Source organism: Sphaerodactylus townsendi, linkage group LG12 (genome assembly GCF_021028975.2).
Source record: "Sphaerodactylus townsendi isolate TG3544 linkage group LG12, MPM_Stown_v2.3, whole genome shotgun sequence".
NCBI lineage: Eukaryota > Metazoa > Chordata > Lepidosauria > Squamata > Sphaerodactylidae > Sphaerodactylus > Sphaerodactylus townsendi.
Window position 1 is genome coordinate 38,065,979 of NC_059436.1, and position 27,525 is coordinate 38,093,503.

Below are 27,525 nucleotides of genomic sequence, written 5' to 3' on the forward strand. Positions count from 1 at the left end.
ACCACACCAGGGAGGAGACACGAGATAGACCACATCATGTGAGACAGCAGATAGGTGCCAAGATGTAACCAAACGTACAGTAATGTAGATGTGTAACAGGAAAGAAAGGGTTTCTTATTTTATCTCCATGTAACCCTCCCTTATTGTTAGCAAACTCATTTATAAAAAGCAACTGAGAATCTGTCTCTTCTGTTCTACTCTGCTTATATATATATACCCAATAGAAAGGCTCATTTGGAATCCCAGAGGTGGAGCACGGCAAGGCAATACTGGGGATTTTGCAAATGAAGGATTGTTTTAATTCTCTTCTCACGGCAATAATTTGATTCCTCATAAATTCTGCTATCAAAGTGCCGGGAGGGAAAGATGCCACACAATCAATGTGAGCGATAGTGACAGAAGGGGACAGTGCTGGCGACGGATGAACATTAAGCCGAGAACATACCCGTCATCCTCAGTGTTTGACACCAAAAGAAACTCTAAAGCCTCAGATAGAAATGTGGGGTTTTTTTTGGGGGGGGGGGTCCTATTTCTCTTCAAGTCAGGCTGCTGTCCAGCAACTAGGTCCCTTTAGCTGTTGGTACTGAGAAGCTGGTGGGGCCTTTACCTTGATACCTCCCCCCCCCTCTAGAGTCTGTTGGCTATTCCAATGCATCACTTCTTGTGATCTATTCCAGTGCATCACCTCTTGCCAGAGACTGCATTTAAGATTGCCAGGTCCCTCCTGGTCACCTGTGGGAGACTGGGGTGGGGGTGGGGTGTAAGGTTGCTTGATCTTGCTTGTGAAACTCCTGGAGATTTTGGGGTGAAGCCTGGGGAAGACAGGGACCTCAGTGGGGTACAGGCCCACCTTCCAAAGCATCCATTTTCTCCAGAGGACCTGATCTATGTAGTCTGGGGATTACCTGTAATTCTGTGGGATCCTCAGGTCCAACATAACCTATAAGCATACAACTGGTGGCAGGTGGGAGAAAGGGGGTCTTGCAGGCAGGTCATTCCACGCAGAGGTATTAGAGCAAGGATGTCCAACTCTGGCACTTCAGATGTTCATGGACTACAATTCCCACCAGCCCCTGATGGCATGACCAATTGGGCTGATGGGAATTGTAGTCCATGAACATCTGAAATGCCAGAGTTGGACACCACTGGGTTAGAGGGACGTTTGCTAGGTGTCACCTTGGCAGCATCCCTAACTGAATTTCTCAGCCCCACCATTCCAACTTGAAAAGCCCCATTTGTTCTCCTCTTTTGTGCGAATGAGACCCAAGAGTCTTTATTTTCTGCCTTTTCCTGTTTCTCCATGCCAATCGTTTCCCCCCTGATGCATAAGAAGACCGGTGAGTTCCAGGGCTTGAGCCTGTCTATATCTCTGCCTGAGCCTCTGGAGGCTCAGCATCTGGGTCTGCAGGCATTGTCTGGGACTCTGGGACCAAACCTGTACCATAACCCACATCTGTATCCTCATCCAAGGAGTCCCTAGTCATGCTGGGCTGGGTTGCAACACAAAGAGGAGTTTGTCTGCTCTGTCTCAATATGATTTACTGCTCTAGCCTTCCTTCAAATGAGATCAGGAACATGCAGAGACACATCTTGGAGCACCCTCTGTTTCACATGCTAAAAATAAACTTTTGAGTTGCAGTATTGATAGTCCAAAAAAGACAGAGCGTGAGAGAGATGGGTCTCAGCTTATAAGAAATCTGGAAAACGTTGGCCAGGTGATGAACAATATTGATACTGTCTGACTTTTTATTAATATATCAGTATGTTTTGGAGGGGCAAGGGGGGGGGCAGCTGTGTGCATCTGTTCTTTTTAAAAATCAAACAAAAAGGAACCATAATATAAAATCCCACAAAATTTGACGCGCTGTATCAGATTCAGCAAGCGGGTACAAATTAAACAAGGTTTAATAATATCCCATATGATGTTGCCCTTGCCATGAAATGAGCCTAACTGGTTGGACTGGCCACTTTTTATGACTCTGTCCTGTTTAGAGAACCTCTTGAACCGCACTTAATGTGAACGGCAAACTCAACACTGCGCAGCAGTTATCTCTCCCAGCACAGTAAATGAGTTATAAGAAAACCATTACAGTCTATTTGCCCCACAAACAGGAGGAAATTAAAGACCCAGGCGAGGCGATTGAAAAGGTAAAGGTTAGGTTGTTAGGACATTATTATAAGGGTAAACAGTGCAGAACGGTGATTTGACAGAGGCGGAGTAGGGCCATATTTAAAAGCAAGATAACAATGCAGAAGGCAATCAGTCAAACCCCCCCCCCCCAAAGGAAATGCCAGATGGTTTGTGCCTTGGTGTGGAAAAGTCCAGTGGCCTCATTTCAACTGTGGAAGCGTGTGTGAGGCTTAGGGAGTCTATTGAGCTTCCTGGGAATATCCAAAGCACATGATGTGTTTATAACCTCTTCAACTAGCAAAGATCTCCCTTTGCTGTTTTAGGGTGAGGATTGAGGTCTCCAAGGCATTGCACATGTTCAGTGTAATCAGGGGCAGATCAAGACAGTGTCCCTGTTGGGTTAGAGCAGGGGTAGGGAACCGGCGGCTCTCCAGATGTTCAGGAACTACAATTCCCATCAGCCTCTGTCAGCATGGCCAATTGGCCATGCTGGTAGGGGCTGATGGGAATTGTAGTTCCTGAACATCTGGAGAGCCGCAGGTTCCCTACCCCTGGGTTAGAGCCACATCTTAAGAGACATGCAACATTCTAGAGTAGGGTGGTATACTTCAGTAGTTTTCTATCTTTCCAGACCCAGGACCCACCTTTAAACCCAAGGTGGTCACTTCAGATACTGGCAGCACATGATGTCACAGTGACATGACAGGAAGCGGGGACTGGCCCTCACTACTCCAAGGCCAGGGCACTGAGCTGGGGACAGGAAGCACAAGTTTGGTACCAGGAAGTATACCAAAGGCCCCTTCCACACATGCAGAATAATGCACTTTCAATCCACTTTCACAATTGCTTGAAAGTGGATTTTGCTGTTCCGCGCAGTAAAAGCCAACTGCAAAGTGGATTGAAAGTGCATCATTCTGCATGTGCGAAAGGGGCCATAGTTAGGAATAAACCAAGGGTTATGACCATTGAGGAGTCTTCTCCACTGTTAAGTTACCTTGCCTTTTTTTTTGTCCTGCTGCTCCTTTCAAATCACATGCAAAGGGAGCCAGGAGGTGGGAAAACCTTGCCCTCTCTGTGTGCACACTAACAGCAGTGTCCTTCCAAACAACAGCAAAATTCACATGCTGTCACTATAAAGTAAGCTTGCAAAGTACCTACTTCTATAAAGTAAGCTTGCAAAGTACCTACTTCTAGTAACTCCCAGGGAAGGGCCCTCTTACCCTTACCTGCCTCTGTGAATGACGGGGAAAGCCCTGCAGTGGTAGTGGAAGAACATCAGTCTGTGTTCCAGCATCACACCTCTGCAAAAACTTGGAAATCCTATCAGACATCAGCTGAAACTCTATGGTAATGTCATAAAAATGCTGCAGTGTCCCATCTAGGTTTTTGCCTGGGTATGACACCGACTCCTGGCCTGATGACATTTCCACCCCTAGCCTCACCTCGGCAACTCTTGGGGTTGGTGGGTTGTCACCTGGCATCCCTACTATAAAGGGACTCCAGTAGGAGGGACTCCATCACCCACCTGATTTTCCCAACTCTTGGAATACAGACAACTAATATAAATGATTTTTGATCTCTTCCCTCCACCCCCACCCCTCATTTGATCCTTACAAGAAGCCTATGAGGTGGGTTAGAGTGAGGATGAGCTACTGGCTCAGGTTCACCCTATATGTTCCGGGCAAAGTGTGGATTTGACTCCAGATCTCCCAGACTTGGACTACGCTATGCAAGTTCTCCATGCCTCATCAGCATTAGACACAAATTCAGAGGGGAAGTGAAAATGTATGAAGAGTGCCCAAAGGAGGTGGTTCATCTCATATACCTTTATCTTTTAGGAAACATGTTGGAGATATCATGTCTCTTTATAAGCCAGTCTTCATAGGTTGCATTCACAAAAACAGATAGTAAGGACCTGTGGTGGGATTCAAATAATTTAACAACTGGTTGTTTACAAGCACCATTACAATCACTGCGAAAGTGGTGCAAACCTGCTGAATCCCACCACCGGTAAGGACTAAGTATAAGCAACAGTTTTGAGTCTCAGTGCTGTCTACTTAGTGGGAATAAATCTTGTTGAAACTAATGGCACTTACTTCCAAGCATAAACAGAAAGGAGTGTTAAGTTCTGAATGGTTGATGTTCTGGATAAATAGGAGAATTGTCTCCTTTGAAAAGTATTATGTGTTTCAATTAATATCTGGCAGCAGGATGTATAAATGTCTCAGCAACAGCCATCCGTGAGGTTATCCCAGAGAGGGCAGGAAGCAGTCAGGTTACATCATGTTTTCATCCAGCCCAGCTGGGAATCCACATCTTTCTAGAGCATTCTTTGCTGAATAACTTTTGTATTGGTATTTTATGCCTGTCAGCTGTTTCGGTCAGCATTTCTGCTTCCCCAAAAGGGAAGAAGGGCAGTTTTGCCAAATTCTTTTTCTTGCCTCAGCTCTGCCCCATATGGCTTTTTAGCTGTGAAGATCATCAGCAGTGTGTTTTGGAGGCTCAAAAGAGGTCTCTCCAACTCCTTTAGGATTATTATTATTATTATTATTATTATTATTATTATTATTATTATTATATTGATGCAACACATTGTTGTTGTTGTTGTTGTTATTTATATTTAATAGACTACCCTATCCCTGCATAGTTTGGGGCAGGGGGGTGAAAAGAAATTAATCCTGCCTCTTGTACTAGTTTGTAGAATCCAACCTGTAATCAGTAATTGATTACAGTAATTGATGGTACCGTCAAAAAGTGACAAACGTATCCAAGTGAAAAAGATCACGAATGATGCTTTTTTGTCTATTGTTGAAGACTTTCAAGTCCAGAATCGACTGGCCATTGTGGTTTTTTTGAGCTGTGTGTCCGTGGTCTGCATTTTACCCACATCTAGGGCTGGCATCTTCAGAGACATGACATGGTCAGATGTACACATCTTATTCTGCCATGCCTCTGAAGACGCCAGCCATAGATGCAGGCAAAATGTTAGGAGCAAAAACTACTAGACCACGGTCACACAGCCTAGAGAGCCCACAACAGCCAGTATGCCTTTTTTTTTGTAATAACCAACTAATCTGTTTCAAGAGTAAGAATATACAGACATTAACAACTGATTCATGTCTATTTGTGAAGTAAAATTGCAGGGGGATTGGTCTTGTTTCCTCAGCTGGTCTTTTTGCTGGCATTTTATGTGTCATACAAAGGGGGAAGGATTTTATCTGTCAGGGGCATGATACCTCAGTGGAACCTCTACATTCAGTGGCAGTATATCTCTTAAGTACCAAATTTGTGGGGCAAACACCTATGCTTGTCAACCAGCCAGGATGCTTTGGCGTGAAAAACAGTGGTACCCAAAATGTAAACATGCCACAGTTAGGAAGAAGCTCTCCATATAATCTTCAGATGGTATTTCAGTCTCCTCACATCAAAACTCACCTTCCATAGAAAATTAATATGCCAATTAGAATTATTCTGGAATAGCCTTCTACTTGATGTGCTAGTTTTCTATGTGAAGTGTTGTTTTATGCAGAGGAGTGTTCAAACTGGCTGTCTCCCTCTACATCCACACACATTTGCACACACCTGTATCTTGAAGTGATGCAGCCCAAGAGGGGCTGTCTCATGGCAATCTGTTTTCTTTTGGTGAGCAATTGCTCCAATTCCTGGACCCATTAAGCAAGACCATTTTTATATGGGGTGAGGGGGAAAGCATCCACGTCTGCTCAGCCACTCCACAGATCTGCTCAACTTCTCTACTGACCTCTGAGCAGGTTTATAGCCCTGAATTTAAAAACACTCGGCCATCTAATGAGCTGTGGTTTTGATCAAGAGATATCCAAGCCAGGTCATTTGTCAAGCCCAGCTTCCTGTTGTGTGTCTCAGCTTCTTCTGTAAGGAAAAAAAAAAGGCTCCAGACTAGTTGAAATTAACTCAGGCCTCATCTTCTGGGCCTGTCCCTTCATTTCTCAGGGTAGAATTCCCCTGGCGATGCACTATGTCTTTTTATGAGGGAGGGAAGCAGGCCCTTGCTGGTGCCTCAGATTTAATTTGTTTGTTTAGATGTACTTTTCTCCCCACTGGGGACCCAAAGGGACTTTCAATATTTTCCCCTCCTCCCATTTTATCACAACAACAACCCTGAGAGGTAGGTTAAAATGGCTGTGGTAATCCAACCAGCTTCTGTGAGAGAGTATGAATTTGAACCCAGGTTTCCTTGATCTTAGAGGCAACATATTAATGACAACACTGTATTGTCCTTGAATGGACTCCCCTTCCTAAATGTGCTCCCTCTTTTCAACAACAACAAAAAAATCCCATGTGACCCTTGTTACCTAATCTAGTGAATGAACAAGGATGGCTAAACAGAGGGAGGAGAGAGAGAAAAGGAAAGCGACCCTCTTCATCCTCTGCAGGAATGAGGAAGGAGAGAAAGCCTCACCCTTGATGATGATGCTGTTCTATGCTATGGTTGCAGAATCCTGGGCAGGGCATGCCCAAAGGGGCCCCAATCCTGCCATTACCATACTAAGAGGTCCTGTTTGTTGTATTGTAGCAGTTCAGAGACTGAGAGAGGGCCCTCCTGGAGAGATCAGGCCCCGGCAGCTACCTAAAGGTGCTAGCCCATGATGCCTGTTCTGTCCCTTGAATACTCAAGAGCCTTTCATTCTTCACTGAAAGATTTTGCTCTAGATGAGGGTCTGCCACCTATGGCCCTCCCGATGTTCATGGAGTATGATTCCCATCAACTCTGCCAAATGACCATGCTGGCAGGGGCTGATGGGAACTGTAGTCCTTTAACATCTGGAGGGCCATAGGTCAGAGACCTCTGCAGTCCAGATATTTCTCTCCTCACTCACCTTGAACTGAAATAAAACTTGCTCCCCAAAATGTCTCCTGTTTTCCTGAGCACCCAACAGGTAGTTGTTGCATGTTTCAGTAACTAGCCAAATAGCCAAGGAGTATCTGGCATCGTCATATATTTTCAATATTTGATATTTCACTGAAGATACATTATAGAATTTGATAGCTGGCACGCTATGGTAGATAGGATTGGCTGGGTAACAGTGGCATGTAGTTGGCAATGTTGAATCACTGCTGTGCGATACTGAATGTTTGACTAAGGGTGATAGCTGAAATGCCAGGGGGGAGGGTTAAGTAACTAAATGGTAAGGAGCTTTGTGGAAGTGGCAGAGGTGATGATGTCTTACAGGCAATTATTGGCTTAGTTGCCTGCCTGTCACAAATGGGCAGGGCAATTACAAGGGCATTTGGTTGCAGTTGTCTGAGCTACTCTGATCCTGTAAAGCGGCTGTGCTTTCACCAAGGCTCAGCTCCAGTCCTGAGAATTCCTGTCTGCCTTTGGCATAGATCCTGCAGAAGGGTTTGCAATAATAAAACCTCTCTCTCTCTCTTTGGGGTATCAATTATATTAGCCCCAATGGCTAAATAGAGCCCCTGTTTTCAGAGGCAGCATACCTCTGTATGCATCCGGTTGGCAATTGTAGCAAATAGGATGTTAGACTCGGTCGGTCATCCTTTGACCTGGTCCAGGAGGGCTTGCCTTTGGTACCCTTGCCCTGTTTTTCTAACACTTTCCATGTTCTGTTTCCCGACAGATTGTTTGCTGCAAAATGCAGTGGCTGCATGGAAAAGATTGCCCCAACAGAGTTTGTGATGAGGGCTCTGGAGTGCGTTTATCACCTGAGCTGCTTCTGCTGCTGCGTCTGCGAACGGCAGTTGAGGAAAGGCGATGAATTCGTTCTGAAGGAAGGGCAACTGCTCTGCAAAAGCGATTACGAAAAGGAGAAAGACTTGCTGAGCTCTGTCAGTCCAGATGACTCCGATTCAGGTCAGTCCTGAACTGGGGGACAGAGGGGGCTATTGGCAATTTACCAACAAGCAAAGATGCATGAAACCCTTTGGATTGTCCACAAAACCACCTGGGAAACAACTGCCATTTCTACCATTCCAAACCAAGAGAGTGAGGCCACTAACTCACAGAGAAAGCCCTAGGTGGGTCACTACCCTGGAGGGCTGCTGGGGCCAGGAACAAGGAGAGTCAGACCACAGTAACTCTGCAGAGATCACTCATTCCATATTTATGGGGCCATCACAGAAAAGGCTGTGGCTTAATTGACACACATCCCTCCTCCCTTCCCAGTCTAACTTCTGAATTTCCCATCCCATTTCATTTTTATCCCCTGCTTCTTGCAAGGTGTCCAGGGTAGTGCATCTGGTTCTCTTCTCCCCATTTTATCTTGATAACAACCCTGCGAAGTAGGTTACGCTGAAAGATATGAGGTCCAGAATACTTATCAATTGATGAGTTTCATTTTTGGGGTCCAAAAGCAACCCAAAAAGCCACCTCAATGTTTTCCCTCTGGCACATCTGCACACATGCAGGTGTTTTTTATTGTTTGGGGTTTTATAACCCCCATTTGAAAAAAAAATCCTTAGCCATGTGCCTTAGCCCTTTATCCTTCCATCCCTCCATCCCTTCTGTGGATGTTTTGATCCACACAATGGGGCCATGTGTAGATATCTGAGAATAAAAACAGCCTTGTTAGGAAGGCAGTGTTCTTTTGAGTACCAGATGCTGTGGACTGGAGGCACTAATTGGGTTGCCACTAAGAGAAGTAGAATGCTGCCTTTTACACATTTTTTTACCATATCCCTCAAGGCAGTTGTGGCACGCATTATAGATTTTATATCCCCTCCTGATGACAAGATTATGAAACTGGGTTACAGGCAGGGCTGCATGTGTTCCACAATACTGCAGGAAAAAAACACAGGGCAATCCTAAAAAGATTTATACCCTTCTAGCCATATGTTAGTGGAGTTAAAAATGTGGAACCTTAAACGTGGAACCTTGCACAGTTAATATCATAGCTGGGCTTCCTAGGAATTTCAGCTTTCTTTAAAAAAACCTTTCTAACCCCTCAAAGTGTGAAGATAATCTCCAAAATTGGTCAGAATTCAGAAGGGTTGTAGAAGAAACTGGCAGCTCAATCAAAAGGGGGGGCGGGCTGTAGAGCAGTGTCCAGGGACCCAAAGAAGCAATCGATGGCATAGGAGCCCAGAGGAGAAGGAGGAACTTATTTCTGCCCCAGGAAAGCCCATAGAAAAAAAATTACTTACGCTACCTTTTTTGATGGTGGAAATCTGTGCCACTGGGAGGGGGCGTTTCCAGGCCAAAAGTCTTTTGGGAGCCAACTAAAGTCTGGGAACGATCCTGGAATCCCCCCTCCATGTTGGGGTTGGAATTTGTGGGAGCTGGTTGCTGAAGGGCCTAGGTAGTTTCCATGTTGGGGTGCTTCAGCAGCCAATCACCGAGGTACGTCCCTTGGCTCCAGCATCTACACAGTGAAGAAGAAGAGTTTGGATTTATACCCCACCTTTCTCTCCTGTGAGGTGACTCAAGGTGGCTTCCAAGCTCCTTTCCCTTCCTCTCCCCACAACAGACACCTTGTGAAGCAGGTGGGGCTGAGAGAGTTCCGAAGGACTGTGACTAGCCCAAGGTCACCCAGCAGGAATGTAGGAGTGTGGAAACACATCCGGTTTACCAGATAAGCCTCTGCCACACAAGTGAAGGAGTGGGGAATCAAACCCAGTTCTCCAAATTAGAACCCACCTGCTCTTAACTGCTATACCATGCTGGCTCTCAGTGATGATGGCATGGTGCATGGTGCTGGTGTCATGGACACCTGTACAGCCCTTCTGCTGTTTCTAATATGGCTTCAGCCCCCCTCCCCTTTGGATTGCACAGTTAATCAAGGTCAGGGGATTTTAGCATGCTGAGCTCTTTACCTCTCCCCATGATTGCAGAAGCAGAATAAATTATACAAAATAGGAAGAAAAATTTGAGTAATACGTGCAAGTCAGCTTTTCTCAGTGGAGATTTTGAGCTACTTTAATTCACAGTTCTGAATAGCTTTCCCCCCCGATGCACAGTGACTGGCATGGAGCTAACAGGGTAGAATTCACATGTGTTTTTAATTTCTCTGCAGTGAAAAGTGATGATGAGGATGGAGACGTCAAGCCCACCAAAGGACAAGCAAACCCAGGGAAGGGGGGCGATGACGCAAAGGATCCGAGGAGGCCAAAGCGGCCGCGGACGATACTGACGACACAACAGAGAAGAGCTTTCAAAGCCTCCTTTGAAGTGTCTTCCAAGCCATGCAGGAAGGTATGCTGCTGTTCAGTGGGAAATCCCCACTGTCATTCCGACACTTGCCATGAATTAGCTACATTGGTAAGACTTCCCTGAGACACAGCTAGACATTTAAGAAACAGTAACAGTAAGGGTCATTCCGCACATGCAAAATAATGCACTTTCAAACTGTTTTCAGTGCTCTTTGAAGCTGGGCGGAATAGCAAAATTCACTTGCAAACAGTTGTGAAAGTGGTTTGAAAACGCATTATTCTGTGTGTGCCGAAGGGGCCAAAGATTCTAGTCCTTATAGATCAAGTGTACAGATCTACATGTACAGGCAGTCTCAGTGGCTTACCTAGGCAAACTGGAGCCCTGGGCAAAACCTGACTTTGATGCCCTCCCCCCCACCATGGGCGGATCAGCCTGGCCATGGCACTCACCCTTCCCGGACGGCCCCAGCAGCCCAAGTTCACCGGAGGCGGAGCTCTCCCATCCTCCTGCCCTGCCTCTGGTGGCTTGTGGGCCACTGTCCAGAGTGGGTGGGGCTTAGCCAGAGTGGGCTGGGCTTAGAAATCAGGCGCCCCCACGTGACTAAAAATTTTTGCGCCTTGGGCAACTGCCCACTTTGCCCAATGGGTGGTACGCCTCCGGGGAGTCTTCTGCTCAATTCTTTACCGAGAAACCAGGTTGGCCCTGTCTTCCATCACTGTCACTAATGAGAAAAATCACAGCTGTGATTGATGTGCATGCTACATCTCTTCCTTAATAAATCTTCGCTGTTGTCTGAGAAGGAAGCAGGATTGAACGCTGCCATGGCAAACCATCAGATAGAAAGATGGCTCCTTGAATCTTGCCTCAGCTTTTTCTGAACGTTGCCCAAAGCGAACACAAAGGAGGTGCCAGCGAAGCCCAACAATCAACCTGCTTGATTTGCATAGCTAGCACACCACTGACTTAATATGCAAATTAGGTTGCCAGGCTTTGGGGAACTGGAATATGGCAACCCTACACAATCCCATCACAAACGCCTTTTATTTCTTCACTGTATCTCACTGTGAATTGTTGGAAATTTAGCCCCGAAACTTTGCAGTAGCAACTCTGGCATTTTCCATTAGATCCCAGCAATATTCCATGTCAGCTCCCTAACTTCTTTTAATTTTTTTTTTTTTTGCATCCCTTACCCTGCAGGTTAGGGAGACGCTAGCAGCTGAAACAGGCCTTAGTGTTCGTGTTGTCCAGGTGTGGTTTCAGAATCAAAGAGCAAAGGTAAGGACTTACATGGAAGAACACCACAGCACCTAAAATGTAGCCAAAATGGCTCCGGTAAAGGATGTGTTACATACATATACACACCTTAGTAATTTTTATTTTAAAATTAGATCATTTTTTGGTAATTGAATCAAAACACTCTTGACTGCTCTTCAAATAAACTTCAGATTTCACCAGGCAAAATTTCTAGTGACAATTCTAGCAGTATTGGTAGGATTTGGTTTTTAATCAGAAGAAGATCACATAGGGAATCAAGTTATAACATGATCTACGGCTTTGTTTCATTTTACATCCTGTTATTGGTGCTTGAGAGTTGCAGTATTCCTTCTTAAGCCTTGGTGTTTGTATCGACTAAGCACACACAGCTTATATTGTATGTGAGGGAAGGATACTGTGTTCACTTGAACATTAACTGTACCTCTTGAGTAGCTGTACTGCTTTCTGTGTAAGACCCCCTGGGAACCAATAAATTTGGTAGTTGGGGGAAAGTTACAAAATGCAGGAAGGAGAAATTGGAAGTAGGAGTGACTCACGTACCATTTTTTCCTGTACTTCCTGTGCAAACTCCAGAGTAGCCCTCATGCATTTTCTTCAAGGTGAGATGTCTAAGGTCCATATACAGAGATTGGGCAGAGGTGTGGAGAAGAAGCGGAAGAAAGGAACAGTGACTCACTTCCCTTCCCCCTCCCCCTGATTCTCTCTGACATCTGGCACTGCCCATAATGTACCATAGGATAAAGAACTGTGCACAGTAGGGTTGGTTTATGTGGAGATTTCCCATTTATGAAAATTCTTATGCTTCACTCACTGGGTTAGTCACATTCTCGTTATTTCCACAAAACACAGAAAGCAGAAACTGGCTGCAAACATGCTCTCAACATATCCTCCAAAACCTGAAAACCATCAATCTGCTGGACCTAATTAAGATGTGCTAAGGACCTAACATTGTAAAGTTTAAGAGTCCCTTTAGCATTAACCCCCCCCCATAGAAAAAAGGATACATTATTCTAAAACTGAAATTTACGAGGTTCTTTTTGTATTTTGGGGTGCCCCATAATCTGAGGCCCTAAACTACAACCTTTTTAGCTTGTGCCTAAAGCCAGCTCTGGCAGTAAACAGAGGATGAGCTTCAATGTATACGTGATTGAATGTACGAATGTGGGATTTCCTTCTTAAACCAACCTCAGATGCGGGGGAAGTGTTCTCATGCCCTCCTGATTATATCTATCATTGCCAGATTCAGACTGGTTTACAGATAGCTAAGAAGGTGAGCTGATAACAAGATTAGCACACACCAATGCAGATGGCAGACTCTGGTTTTGAATGAGAATTAAGAGGCTGACCCAGATGTAGAGCTCATATTTTGCAATCAGAAGCTCTCCAGTTCAGCCCCTGACATTTCCAGTTAAAAGGCTCCAGTGAATCATCAGTGTTGAAGAGATGGAGGCAGTACCATTTAGGTGTGGGGCGATAGGAAGTGATGTTTGAGTGGCATTTCAGTCCAGGTACACCTACTGACTCCGGCTTTCCCCTCTTCCTCAGATGAAGAAATTGGCCCGACGACATCAGCAGCAGCAGGAGCAGCAGAATTCTCAGCGATTAGGTCAAGGTGAAGCAACGGTTGGGATGTGGATGCAGCAATAGGGATTGCTTGTGGTGGTGTTGGGTGCTGTCTGGGTGACCCTACTTTTTCTGTTTATTTTATTTTTATTTATTTTATTTATTGTTATATTTATAAACCGCCCTCCCCCGAAGGGCTCAGGTTCCATTATGTAGTTTTAGAGTAGGTTGCCAGAACCATGCAGAATACTCAAGGTGTGGACCCACAAAATAGTGCTGGAAAATGCCATCAAGTCACAGTAGACTTACGGTGACCCCACAGGGTCTTCAAGGCAAGAGATGAACAGAAGTGATTTGCCATTGCCTGCCTCAGCAGAGCAACACTGGACTTTCTGGGTGGCTACCCATCCAAGTGCTAGCCAAGGCTGACCATACTTAGAGTTCAAAAGCTGGCAAAATTGGGCTACCATTCAGATGAGGGCACTCACAAAATACTTAAATGTGAACCAGAAAAGCCTTTTCAGTGCATAAGAACTGTCTAGGACAGTGGTGGCGAACCTTTGGCACTCCAGATGTTATGGACTACAATTCCCATCAGCCCCCCCAATTGGCCATGCTGGGTCTAGGAGGCCAGAAGGTGCGAGATGATCTACATATTGAGAGAAATCACATGATATAGCTGGTTGGGGACTGGACCTTCTTCTGGAGGTCTCTTGGAGCCCCATCCAGAGTTGGGGGCAGGCAGGCTGAAACCACTGGTAGAAATGGCATGGTTGTCAGCTGGCAGAAATGCCCATCCTAGGGCACTTACCCTAGTAGGGAGGCAAAACTGGTTTCATGTAGCCACCACTGGCCTTTCCCTGGCACTGGGGCACTGCGTGGGATGTTGCACCAACGTCTCAGCACCCCTGCTGCTGCCACCAGCACAACGGGGGTGGTCCAGGGGCATGGCTGGGGGAGAAAACAACATTAGTTGGCTTCCTCCTGGCCATTTCCTGGTATATACTGGCAGCGGGGAATTCGGACTTATGTGACCCTTTTGAGTTACCTAAGTCTATTCAGCCCCTTAGAACAGCGGTTCTCAACCTGTGGGTCACGACCCCTTTGGGGGTCGAATGACCCTTTCACCTAAGGGTCACCTAAGACTCTCTGCATCAGTGTTCTCCATCTGTAAAATGGATAAATGTTAGGGTTGGGGGTCCCCACAACATGAAGAGCTGTATTAAAGGGCCGCGGCATTAGGAAGGTTGAGAACCACAGCCTTAGAGGCTTCTTGGTGGTGGGGAGGCTGTTTTGTTTTGCAACTGTCCCCGTGCCACCAGGAAGACTCCCTAGGACAGTGGTGGCCAATTGACCATGCTGGCAGAGGCTGATGGGAATTGTAGTCCATAACATCTGGAGTGCCAAAGGTTCGCCACCATGGCCCTAGGAGCATTCAGGGTGGCACGGTTGTGGCACTGCTGCCACCCACCTCACTGCTTGGTTGGGACTGCTAGACTTACATGTTATCTCCAAATAATGGAGATTAGTTCTCTTGGAGAAAATAGCTGCTTGGGGGGGGGGGGGAGTTTTATGGCATCAGCCCTGCTGAGGTCTCCCCACTCCTCAAACCCCACTATTCCAAGAATTTCCCAACCCAAGAGTTGGCAACCTTAGCTGCGCCATTCCAGCGCACAGGGGGAAGACTCTACCATATTTTGCAGAGGGGTGGTGAAAGGGAGAATCAGCGAGTGTGAGGGCAGTTTTTAGCCTTTGCCACACCAGCCAGGTTTCCCTTTCAGCCTTCTCTGCAGCACACTCCCTCAGACCCTGAGACTAGCTGGAGAAAATAGTGGGGGTGGGAACTTTGCTAGTAGAGAAGCATCCCCCACTCCCCCGCCGCCGCCATCCAATTACTAATAATACTCAACATTTTAAACACTTTCAGGTCTTGGAAATTCTAAGTATAATCATCTTGCAAGCTGTACAAGACCCTGTAAAATAGCTTAGTATTTTGGGGGGATTGCCGAAGGTCACGGAATGAATCTGTGGCAGAGGAACATTCAAACCTGGGACTTTCTGATTCATATGTCTTAACTGTTAGGCTAGACCAGATCCCCCACCCCCAGAAAGTGCCTCTTTATTACCTTGATGGTGAGAATACAGGCTTGGGAGCCCCCTTTCTGTGTTGGAAAGCATAGTGCTTGCTTGAGTCAGTGGGTGAAGCTGGACTTGTTGACCTATTTAACCTGCGGCCCCTGTTATGAAGCCATTGCAGATTAGTGCTTGGAAGGTGAAAAAAGGAACCCCAGTCAACCAGGCCTCCAAATCCCTCTTTTCTTGAATGGCATTTACACTCTCCCTTTGCAGTTCCTTTCCCATTTCATTAGCGTCAAATTATCATTACCTGCTTTTGCCATACCGGCACCCATTGGCGCCAGTCAGGGCTGACACACGGTTGCGCCAAGTTCTGGACAAATAGGACTCTCCACCCCAAACTGCTTGCAAAACCTTAATGGAAGGGAATATGCAACAAACCACTGCATATGTATGACAGATGAAACAGTCGCTAGACTGGCATTGCTTAATGTTGGAGTCTCCAGCTTGGATCGTGGGAGTTGATTTCAAGGAAACAATTAGCAGCTCCTCATTCTACCCTGGCAGAAATAAATAGAACCTTTTGAACAATCTCAGAAGGATTGCGAGAGGTTCAGGATTATTCAGCAATATAAGGAAATCCAGTTTCTTCCTCCACTTTACCAGTTTTATGTGCTAAGGATTGTGTGCCATGGGAAGAAGAATAAAAATAAAAAGCAGGATTTATACCCTGCTTTTTTCAACTATAAGGAGTCTCAAAGCAGCTGACAATGACCCCCACCCCCACCCCACACACACCCCACACACACCCCACACACACCAGACACCTTTTGAGATAAGTGGGCCTGAGAGAGTTCTGAGACAACTGTGACTAGCCCAAGGTCACCCAGCAGACTTCATGTGGAAGAGGGGGAATCAAACCTGGTTCACCAGATTAGATTCCACCGCTCTTACCATTACTCCATGCACACCTGGTACTGATAGTACAGGTGTTTGTATATGCAACACTCCATGGGTGAGGGATTAGTGACACTGCAAAATAGTTTTACACCAGTTTAACCCTTGTGGTTTCACTACCCAAGAATTCTGGGCATCGTAAATGAGAAGGAAGCTAGAGCTGTCCACTTGTGGAGGGAGGAGGACACATTCTATTGTCTGGGGTTACTGAACTTTCCCCTCTTCATTGCCTTCCCTGAAACCCAAGAAGCTTACACTGTTTTTGCATAAAATGGTTTAAACCAAGGGTGTTCAACTCTTCCTCCCAGTCGTTCATGGACTACAATTCCCATCACTGTGCTGGCAAGGGCTGATGGGAATTGTAGTTCACGAACAACTGGAGGGCCAGAGTTCAACACCCCTGCTTTCGCCAGTGGAGTGTTATGCCTTGGGGCATCCTACAGACTACACTTCCCAAGATGTCCTGTGGCATGGAAACTTAACAAGGACCCGAGAAGAAGGGAGAAAGATTCTTCTCTTGCTTGCCCATTGGCTCCCTGGTTAGACCAGACAGGCAGCAGCAACTCAAGCTGCCTTGAATGTTTGGAGAAAGGTGAGGTTTAACTCCAAGAAGACAATAATAATAATAAATCAGTAAGTAATAGACCCAACCCACCCACAGCACCACTAGTCGGGGAAAGGTTCCACATCAGTGCAGAGGCGTAGCAAGGGGGGAAAGCTTTGGTGCACTGGTGCGTCCTCTGCCCCCGTCCTGCCCCGGAACACCCCCGTCCTGCCCCTGGGATGCCCTTGCCACACCCCCATAGGGGTGCATGCCCGGTGCATCGTGTGCACCCCCCCGCCTCTGCATTAGTGACATTGTCTCTTCTCCCCTTCTGTTCTGTTCTTCTGTGCCTGATCTCAGAGGTGCAGAACAACCAAGAAAAAAGAACATTTGAGAAACGTCATTAGTTCTGTCATCCATGTGCGCTATCGTAACAAATGGGTCGTTTCATTTTTAAAACGTGTTACTAAATGAATTCACTTTCTTAAGAATCTGCAAAGACCAGTGGGTGTAAATTCTTCTGCCCCAAGGTGCAAATTGTGGGGAAGCTTTGCCAAGGGATTTCAGGCTGTTGTGCAGTGATCCAGGAGATCCAGATTCAAATCCACTCTTAGTCATGAAAATGACCGGGTGATCTTGGGCCAGTTAGACACTCTTAACCTAGCTACACAGTGATGTGTTAAGTTAAAAATGGACAGTTAAAACAGTATTCCTTGGAGAAAGGGTGGGATAGAAAAGCTCATTCCAAAATAACACAGTTTTCCCCAGATATTCTCCCATTTATATTTCAGGGTGGAAATTAGTTCTTTCAGCAGCTGAAAATTCCTTTAACCCCACCCCCCACCCCCTGAACAAATGTTAACCTTTTTCACATTTAATACCCTTCGTTTCTCATCTCCTGCTGCTATTGAAGAAGAAGAAGAAGAGTTTGGATTTATATCCCCCCTTTCTCTCCTGCAGGAGACTCAAAAGGGCTTATAATCTCCTTGCCCTTTCCCCCTCACAACAAACACCCTGTGAGGTAGGTGGGGCTGCGAGAGCTCCGAGAAGCTGTGACTAGCCCAAAGTCACCCAGCTGGCATGTGTGGGAGTGTACAGGCTAATCTGAATTCCCCAGATAAGCCTCCACAGCTCAGGCAGCAGAGCGGGGAATCAAACCCGGTTCCTCCAGATTAGGGATAGCACTAACGTAGCTCTTAACCTCCTAGAGCACCCCTCAAGCTGCCCCCCATTGCATCGCAGTGCACATTACAATAATATCATCATCATCACCCCACCGCCCCAGAGTCTCCGGGATGGGGATGGGGCAGTATAAAAATCTAAACAATAAATAAATAAATTGCACCATTTTTGCCACTGCTGCTCCCATTGCACCATATTGCACAATTTTTTTCCCTTGCTTTGGACATCAACCCACCATTTCACCCAACACATCTAGACACAGCTTGCTAGCATCATCAAAGGAAACATATTGTAGCCAATCGGAAATCACTTAGTGAAGATGACCTGTTCTGGCCCGTGCTTCCTATAGATCCAAAAACTGTTATCTCCTTTTTTGGCAGACCTCCCCCACCCCACCCCAGAAAAAGCTGCATAAGGGAGAATTGCCGTTTGATAGAGAAAAAAATGTTCATTAAAACGTCTCCCATTTTGACTCAGCCCTGATAATTGTGACAACCTCTCAGGGCTGAAGGTGCTACAACGCTAGCAATTTCACTGAGGAAACATAGCATGAAGTCCATTGTCTTTCTTTGCAGAAGTAATGTCCAACCGAATGGAAGGGATGATGACATCCTACACGCCGCTAGCACCACCGCAGCAGCAGATCGTAGCGATGGATCAAAGCAACTATGCCACTGACCCCTTCCAGCAAGGTCTCACCCCACCACAAATGCCAGGTGACCACATGAACCCCTATGGTAAGACTCATTGGGAACCAGCCGTTGTTGACCCATCCAGGTTGGAGCACCGAGGCTTCTGTCCAGGGTTTTCCTGAGAAGTCTTCTGTAACTTCTGTAACCTGAGAAGTCTTCTGTAACTTTAAGAGCTGGTTCATAAAGCAGGTGTGGTGGAACAGGAGAGCAAAATGATTTACGCACAATTCAGCTATTGCCATGTATGCCTGTACTCTCATCTGCTTGCTTTAGAATCTTCTGGAAACTTCTGGGGTCAAGCACAAAAAGTGAGGCAAGGGGAGGCTCACAGAGGAAGGTTAAAGAGGGTTGTCATATGACATGGTGGGTCCATTCAGACCTGGGGTCTGCAACCTGTGGCTCTCCAGATGTTCATTGACTACAATTCCCATCAGCCCCTGCCAGAATGGCCATGCAAAATAAGCAGCTTAAGTTTAGAGGACTGGAATGGAGCAGCCTTATTGTTCACTTACAGACTTACCTGCTGGCAGGGACTGATGGGATTTGTAGTTGATAAACATCTGGAGAGCCACAGGTTGCAGACCCCTGATTCAGACCCTTCACTGCCTGACTTCCCAGCTTAAAAAAAAATCCAGAGATATAAGGAAAAACATGCAGATGCCCTTCTGTTCAGTCATTTTGTGAGAAGCAGGCCTCCTCCTGCCTTCCATTCTCCTGACTGACTGAAGTCTTCACTATGATTAGTAGATGTTTTACGTCTCACTCACAAGCATTGTTGTTTCCTGAGATGAGTAAATTCAGCCATGAAGAAACAGCCAGGGCAAGTGTGCGTCCTCTGATCCTTTCCCAACTTTGGTGGGGAGGTGTACTTGCCAGGAGCAGACTTAAAAACCTAATGCTATGCAGAGCAATCATGGATATGATGATATGCAAAACAAGCAGCTTAAGTTTAGAGGACTGGAATGGAGCAGCCTTATTGTTCACTTACAGACCAGGATAGGGCATAGACTGTGACCCGATATTTGCAAGCATATGAATTTACTGAGGTTGCTAACCTCAAAGGCCCCTTCCGCACAGCAAATGTATAGTGGGTTGCAGTCGGGATAAAGTAACACGCTTTCCTGTTTTCACATTCACATGCATCTTTGCAGGTGGGAATTGGGGCCCATGGAAACAATGCAGGTTGTTGTCGCGCCTTCACACAAAGGCATGCCCTTTAAAAAAAATACCGCCCATCAATGCATAGCCAAATGAACCCCCACAGCCATGCTGACGTCTCACGATACCATGATACAACCCTTTGCGCCTGCGTGTCTATGCAAAGGAAAGCCGGGAATTTTTTTAAAAAAGGAAAGCACAGTCAAATAAAGTGCCTCCTGCCCAGCCATTCACTCGCAAGCAGCTGCAACCCGGGATTTTTTAAAAGACTCACAGATAGTGCAATTCTTGAAAAACCCAGTTTGGGAGAACTAACATGGAGCAGATTCACCTTAGGGGCTGGATTCGTGCGAAGTTTCCCCCACTTCATGGGTTTTTAACCATCCTTAACCCTTGTGTTTATTGGCCCTTGCGGAATGGGCCTAAGTGGTGACTGGAGATCTTCTGGGATTACCAATGATCTCCCCAAAAAACAGAGATCAGTTCATCTGGAGAAAATGGCTCCTTTGAAAAATGGAGTCTCTGGCCCTTTTTGCCTAGCACCAATAAAATGTCTTGCAGACATTTGAAAAAAGAACTGTTTTGGCTTTTTAAAAACTTTCCTAGAGTAATCCTAGCCAATCAGGGATCACTTAGGTAACATGATGACATCTTGGCATTTAATACTGCAAAATCTTCTTTTGGAATTCCCACCACAGAGCCATCGGGGTGTATTATAACTTGTTCCTGAAATAGGCATATACCAGGCAGAATCAAGCAACCCTAAAATATGAACACAATCACAATTGCACAAACAAAAAGTTACTGCCAGGCCAGCTGGATGGAATTGTGGCCAATAGCAGTGTTGGACTTCTTCAAAACAACCCACCAGCTAACTACTCCTGGGATCTTTTTATACAATCAGCAGATAAAACTTTTTCCAGATAGTATTGATCAAAGCTAAAGGTGTGGTGGGGGGCATTTAAAATATTCCATGAAAAAAATATTGGGCCATTTCTGCACGGCCACGCTGGGCGTTGGGTCATCGCCATGTACCTCCCACCAATGGTCTTCCCCACCGCACGAACGGTCCCGGTTGCGGTTTGGAAGACGGCGCAGCCTCCGCGCAGGCTATGCAGTCCCCCAAACGCCTTACCGTGTCCTCTGGCCTCTGGCGCATTGCACAGGCCAGGGGACATGCCCCCCTGCCCTCCACGACAGCTCAGAAGTCGCAGGGCAGGGGGGGGGCGTGTCCCCTGGCCTGTGCGACACTGCTGTTCACACGGCAGTGGTTGGAAGCTGCTGTTTCCCAAAAACCTCGCTCGGGGAGTGAGGTTGGGAAACAGCGGCTTTGCGCCACTGGGGGGGAGCGAGGGCGGCGCTGCTGCGATGCAGCTGCGCCCCCTATGCGAACAGCTCCCTAGGGATGGTGTTTTTGCCGTCCCTAGGGCGCTGTTATTGGCCCGTGCGGAAAGGTCCTTAGAGAAGCCTTCTCCCCCAACCCCATGCTGTTTTCTGTATGGGAGAAATTCTGTTTTTTCATGGGCACCATTCAAGCATGCAAGAACACGCCCCTGCTCTCCCAGTGCTGTTACCTGCAGGTGCAAGTGACCAGAGCAGAGTCATTCATTCCAATGACCACAGGCACCCAGTTCTTACAAACCAGTCTGTGTATTTTTTTTTCTTATGAGATGCAAAGGGCTTGAAAATTTTTGACCATTTTATGTCTACCCACTTAGAAGTGATGTCCTATTAACCCTGGCCTTGACAGTAAACCTCACAGAGATTCAGGGCATATCTGCCGTACAAAGCGGAGCCCCGTTCAATAGTCATTCCCTCTCCCCAGAAACCTCTGGAAATGAGCTAGGGATCTTTAACAAGGAATTATTTATATAGGGATCTTTATAGAAGGAGCTAGGAATCTTTAACAAGGAATTCTCAGCCAAATTCTAAGCTAATTCCCAGGATTCATGAGTGCGGAGGAGAGGGGAGGTGCAGAACCACAATCATTAAACAGGTATAAAATAGTGATTAAATAATTGCTCTAAGCTGGGGCGGCCAACCGATGTTGCTCCAAATGTTCATGGACCACAATTGCCATCAGCCGCTGCCAGTGTGGCCAGTTGGCCATGCTGGCAGGGGCTGATGGGAATTGTAGTCTGTGAACATTTGGAGCACCATAGGTTGGCCATCCCTGCTCTAAGCCTACGGAGACTTTGATTCAAATCTCTGTGCAACTGTGAAGCTCATTGGATGAGCTTGGGCCATTCATTCTCTCTCAGCTTAATGTACCTCACAGGCCTGTTATATTGATAAAATGGAGGAGGGAGAAACATGTACATACATGGGGAGAGGATGAATAGCTAGAAATGCAATTATGGACCCAAATCGGTATCTTCCTGACAGTCCAGATTTGTTCTGGTCGCAGTTACTTTCTGGGAGAATTTCCATGAACGTGTCTTGCTTTTAAAAACTTTCCTCCTTTATTGACGCAATCGGATCTTGGAATTCCTAGGAGCTGCAGTTTCACGAGCTGGAATGTGAAATCCCTTCTCCTTGGCCAAACCGCTTCCCACAGATTGTTTACTTATGTCAGTTAGAAAAGGAACTCTCCCACTTTTTTTTGGTTTGTTTTTACCCTTCTTAAATGTCGTAGACTGCAGTGCAAACAAGTCCTTGGCAAACACCCATGCCTCTCCTCCCTGCTCTCTTCCCTGCCCCAATGTTATCATTGCAAGTGCCACTGTTGTAAGCTTCAAGGAACAAGCCTGTGTAATTTATTTCCTATCCCCACTTTCCCCCCAAAAGCAGTAAGTAATTGGAAACGAAGACCCAATATTTTCATGCTTGCTTTCAAGAAGAACCAGCGCAAATAAGTAGATAGGTGCACGGTACAATCCTCCACACCTACTCCAGAAAGCAGCTTTTGGAATGTATTCCCTGATACATGCACATATCGACATCCGATCTGCACTTGGAAATGTGACATGAAAAGGGCAATGATTAGCTTTCTCCCCAAGATGTTAGTTTTCCATGAAGAACCTGTGACATTGGGCAGGGGCAGGATATTCATTCATTGAGGGCTTACAGATTCTAACAAACATGGGAATCACCCCAGAGCTGATCCAGGATTCCTTCTGACATGACATCATTGAGATGCCTGCTGCTGCATCTGGTGGGTTTTGTGTACCCCTTAGACAAAAACTAAAGCCCAGCCTCTTGTGAGAAGAATCTGTTTCCCTTAGGAAAAAAGAAACTTGCTCTTTCCACAGGAAAAAAAGAGAACAAGAGACATATGGGTTCTAGACTATCCAATTTTTATATGTATGGAGGGTCCTTTGTAAACATGAATGATGACCCCCCCGCCCAGTGTGAAGTGGCACAATCCAGGGACACAACTGCAACATATGGTTGTGTTGCTTGAATAGACTATGGTGGTGAACTTTTGGCACTCCAGATGTTATGAACTACAATTCCCATCAGCCCCTTCCAATTGGCCATGCTGGCAGGGGCTGATGGGAATTGTAGTCCATAACATCTGGAGTGTCAAAGGTTCGCCACCACGGGTTAGATGTTATTGTTTCAGAGAACTCTTTCTTTCTTTCTTTCTTTCTTTCTTTCTTTCTTTCTTTCTTTCTTTCTTTCTTTCTTTCTTTCTTTCTTTCTTTCTTTCTTTCTTTCTTTCTTTCTTTCTTTCTTTCTTTCTTTCTTTTGACTAATCTATTGACATGCCTGTATTTCTTTTCACAGGAAATGACTCCATTTTTCATGACATCGACAGTGATACCTCTTTAACTAGCTTGAGCGACTGTTTCCTGGCCTCCTCGGAAGTTAACTCCATGCAGGCTAGGGTAGGGAACCCTATTGACAGGCTGTACTCTATGCAGAGTTCCTATTTTGCCTCATGAAATTCAAAGAAGAAAACAAAAACGAAAAGGAAGCTGATATTTGCAACTTACATTTTCCCCTGATTCCCAGCTCAGACACTTAACAGCCATATTTTCCTCTGCTCATCCTTCCGGCACTGTGATGATAGAAGCATTTGGTTAAGGACGAATGTACTCAAATAATCTTCTCCAACAATGCAAAACAGTTACCTGTCACCCTCAACAACTACACCACTGGCATCAGGCCGAAGAGGAAAACAGGGAAGGGGTGAAACCATCTACTCCACAGAGCCCCAGACGTCAACCGCTGCCATTATGGTTTCTGTGTCGCCATCATCCAAGAGCCTTGCTGTTGGAGCTTTGCCAAATGCACAGGAAGTTATTTTGTGGATTGGCCAATGTGACTGAATTGATTGGGAAACCTGGAGAGAGCCTCTTACCCCTCATTTCTACTGCATGTTTTCACCTTTAGTTGTGGACCGCCGGCCCTCAGAACTGTGAGATATTTTAATGTAAATGTGATTCCTGAGTAATCATTCCCTCTCAGTACTTTTTCTTTCCATAAAACCCTAGCTCATTAGTTAATACCCCCTTGTTCTGTGTGAAATGTGGGAGGGAGAGGGAAGAATCTGGTCAACCGTCAGATTTGTGGAGAAAAAAAAGCAATGTAATAATAATACAAAGGTGCATAAGAGGGACAGATGCATTTTGTTTAGTAGTCATTTTTGAAAAAACTGCAGAAAGAATTGAACAAAAGGTCTTTCTGAGGCACAAACTTTCATATCACTTCTTTAGCTAACGGAGAATGAGTACAATGTGTTAACTTTTGAAGTAAATTCAGTTGGATATTTCAGTACATTAACATGCTCCATTTTGCACCCCTGATTGGCAATCATCTGTTAAGAATTCCTTTCTGTTTATATTTCTGACAGAAATTTACTCAACTCCATTGCCACAAGCTGAATTAATTAGAAATGGCTCTTATTCATTTTCCCTTTCCTCTGGGAGAAAAATTCATCTTGAACCTAGCAGGCTGCCCCAAATATCAATCAGGTAGCTGCCACAAGCAAGATCAGCCCTGAGTTTAAACTTATATGGAGTCCCTCCCAGAAGTGTTTCAGTTGGTCCAGAGTTGCATGAACTAGTAACTACCTGAAAGTGGTTCATTAGCTGCATCAATGGGGAAACAAGCCCAAATATACTATTCTAAATCAAAACTAAGGTCGTTTCCCCACTTACCTGAGTGAGTGGTTGCTGCGCGCTACTCCCAGTGCGCTGCTTTGATTAAGCGTGCCCGGGCTTCCTTACTCAATTCTGCGCCAAGTGCTGTCGCGCTTATCCCTAGAATGGGAGGAATAAATTCTCGCCACCCCGCGCTACTTGGGGAGAGTAGCACGCAGCAGCAGGTAAGTGGGGAAACGTTCTAAAGGTGGTTTTGGAAGTCCAAAAGTTATATAAATTCTTCTTAATCATAGTACCTTCATAAGTACTGGAAAATAGCAATGAGCACTATTGGCTAGGTAAAAGCTATCAGTTAGTGAGCTGAATCCTGGGTAAGAATATGGGGTGTGTATCAGGTCCAGCAGTGTGTCTCCAGCAACGAGCAGCCAAATGCCATGTGAAATCCACAGGTATGACTTGGTGTCATTAGCTAGAATACTTTGCTTGAATTTAGCATCCAAGAATCAGAGGCCCCTTCCGCACACGCAAAATAATGCGTTTTCAAACCACTTTCACAACTGTTTGCAAGTGGATTTTGCCATTCCGCACAGCTTCAAAGAGCACTGAAAGCAGTGTGAAAGTGCATTATTCTGCATGTGCGGAATGAGCCAGAGAGTCACTGATTTCAGGCAACAGACTATATTTGGTTATAACAACAAACCAAAGTTTGTCATCAGACAAGAGACACACTGTGGTATGTCACCAGCCAAGAAGTCTACAGTTCTTTTGCTGCATACGACGGGATGTGGGAGAGGAAGAGAAGGTGATATAGACCAAGGTCCTCCAATTCTTATTCCTGTGATGACTAACCACATTTTTAAGTTTGAGTGCAGCCTCATTCTTGAAAAGTAGCCTTGTTAGCGTATTGAAGTGAAAACAGCCGTCAAATGACACCTTGCAGACTTACGGAGTTTCTTGTGACATGAACTTCCATAGAAACACCATACTCCACAGTCTCATTAGTGTCATTGCTAAATATCCATTAATAGCTTTTTCCTCCATCAAATTTGTCCAATTTTTAATAAAGTCCTCTAAATTATTGGCCATTTTCATGAGTTATAATCATGAATTCCACAAGAGAATGGTCTATTGTGTGAACAATTGCAACCTGGCCAAACTGGCAGTGGAAATATTCCATAGAGGAGCCTCTTCAGAAGCAAAGTTTTCACCAAATGTGGTCTACAGCAAAATTCACAGCAAATTTTTTCCTCAGGTAAAATATTTGTAGGTATTTCAAGAAAAAATTTAGAATTAGTGAGTAGAACACTTGTAGGACAGAGTTTTGTACACTGATCTCCTGCTGAACTTGCCACATAATAATCAGAAAGTTTCTCGTAATTCTGATGAATCGAGGGTTGACTGTCAGTCCAAATCTGAACACCAATGGAATTTGTCTGTGTTCACTGATCTCCACACCCGCCTCCTGGTGGCTATGTACAATTTTAACTAGAGGTGTGGTAGAAAGTTTGCCCACAGTTGTGCTTGTAAAGAAAAAGGAGCAAAATGCATTCATCGGGTCGGACATGCAGCCCATATTTTAGTATGACATCTTTTCTTCAAATTGTACCCACATTGCCTCGGCTATGCCTGAGTATGTGGTACTTTATAATCAAACTGCTTGGTTACAGAGTTTTACTACTTGTGAGAGGTCATTCTGTGAATTAAAATAGACTATCAGCCCATGGACTACTGAAGCACAGAGTGTCCCCCCTCCCCATGTTAGCCATTCCCTGGCTGGCTAAATATTAACTTGGCCCATCCAATTTGATAGGCTAGGTTCCATTTCTTTCCCAACCCATACTTCTTTTTCCACATTCCCCACCCACCCATCCATCTCTGAGGTCAGTACCTCAGGCAGAACAAGGAGTAGGCTACGCTTCTGAAACTGGCTCTGCTCTGTGTTCCTCCAAATTACAAATTTAAGTGGAAGCTTCGGAAAACCGCACTTGTACAGCCCTGCCCAGAATTCTGTTGTGTGTTTGTGTGGGGTTTTTTTTAACATCACGTTGGGTGTGACAGAATGTTGAAAAGGTATGATGGAATGTCAGGAACAAGTTGATATACTGAACACACTGGGCTCTTCATTATTCTTACGGCCCCTTCCGCACATGCAAAATAATGCGTTTTCAAACCACTTTCACAACTGTTTGCAAGTGGATTTTGCCATTCCACACAGCTTCAGTTATACCGGTACCAGCTTGAAAGTGCATTATTCCAAATGTGTGGAATGAGTTCTTAGTTTTCCTCCTTCCGCTATTACGCAAAATAATGCGTTTTCAAAACCACTTTCACAACTGTTTGCAAGTGGATTTTGGCGCATTCCACACAGCTTTCAAAGATACTGAAAGCAGCTTGAAAGTGCATTATTCTTGCATATGCTAGAATTTGTTTCCTACTTCAAGAGGGCTCCAAGCCATATTGCCATTCATAATTTGCCCTTCCTGAATGTCTATGGTATCTTGGCAAAGGTAGATGTAATTCTTGGTTGTGGTTTTAACCTAGAATTTTCTGGTCAGAGTCTAAAGCAGACCTTTGGCCTTTTGTTGATACTTAGGTTTATAAATGTATCATCAAGGGAGATTATCCCACATAGCATCAAAATAAATCAAAAGTGTTATCAAACTGCTAGCAAGAGATATTCTGTTATCCTTAAAACAACAACAAACCTCCTCAGCCACGCACACATTTGCCTATTAGTATAAGGTTATGTCAGTTTC

The 27,525-nt window shown here is 45.4% G+C and overlaps 1 protein-coding gene across 1 annotated transcript in view; it reads left to right on the plus strand.

The window, feature by feature from the left end:
- The window catches only part of LMX1B (LIM homeobox transcription factor 1 beta), a 196,610-nt gene extending 169,627 nt beyond the window's left edge, over positions 1-26,983 (plus strand). Inside the window, exons 3-8 of the mRNA XM_048512296.1 lie at positions 7,747-7,979; positions 10,138-10,316; positions 11,472-11,549; positions 13,095-13,161; positions 18,447-18,608; positions 23,451-26,983. Coding sequence (XP_048368253.1) covers positions 7,747-7,979; positions 10,138-10,316; positions 11,472-11,549; positions 13,095-13,161; positions 18,447-18,608; positions 23,451-23,608 — 877 coding nt within the window. The 3' untranslated portion in view covers positions 23,609-26,983. The remainder of the gene's footprint in view (positions 1-7,746; positions 7,980-10,137; positions 10,317-11,471; positions 11,550-13,094; positions 13,162-18,446; positions 18,609-23,450) is intronic.
- The last annotated feature ends 542 nt before the right edge of the window (positions 26,984-27,525 follow it).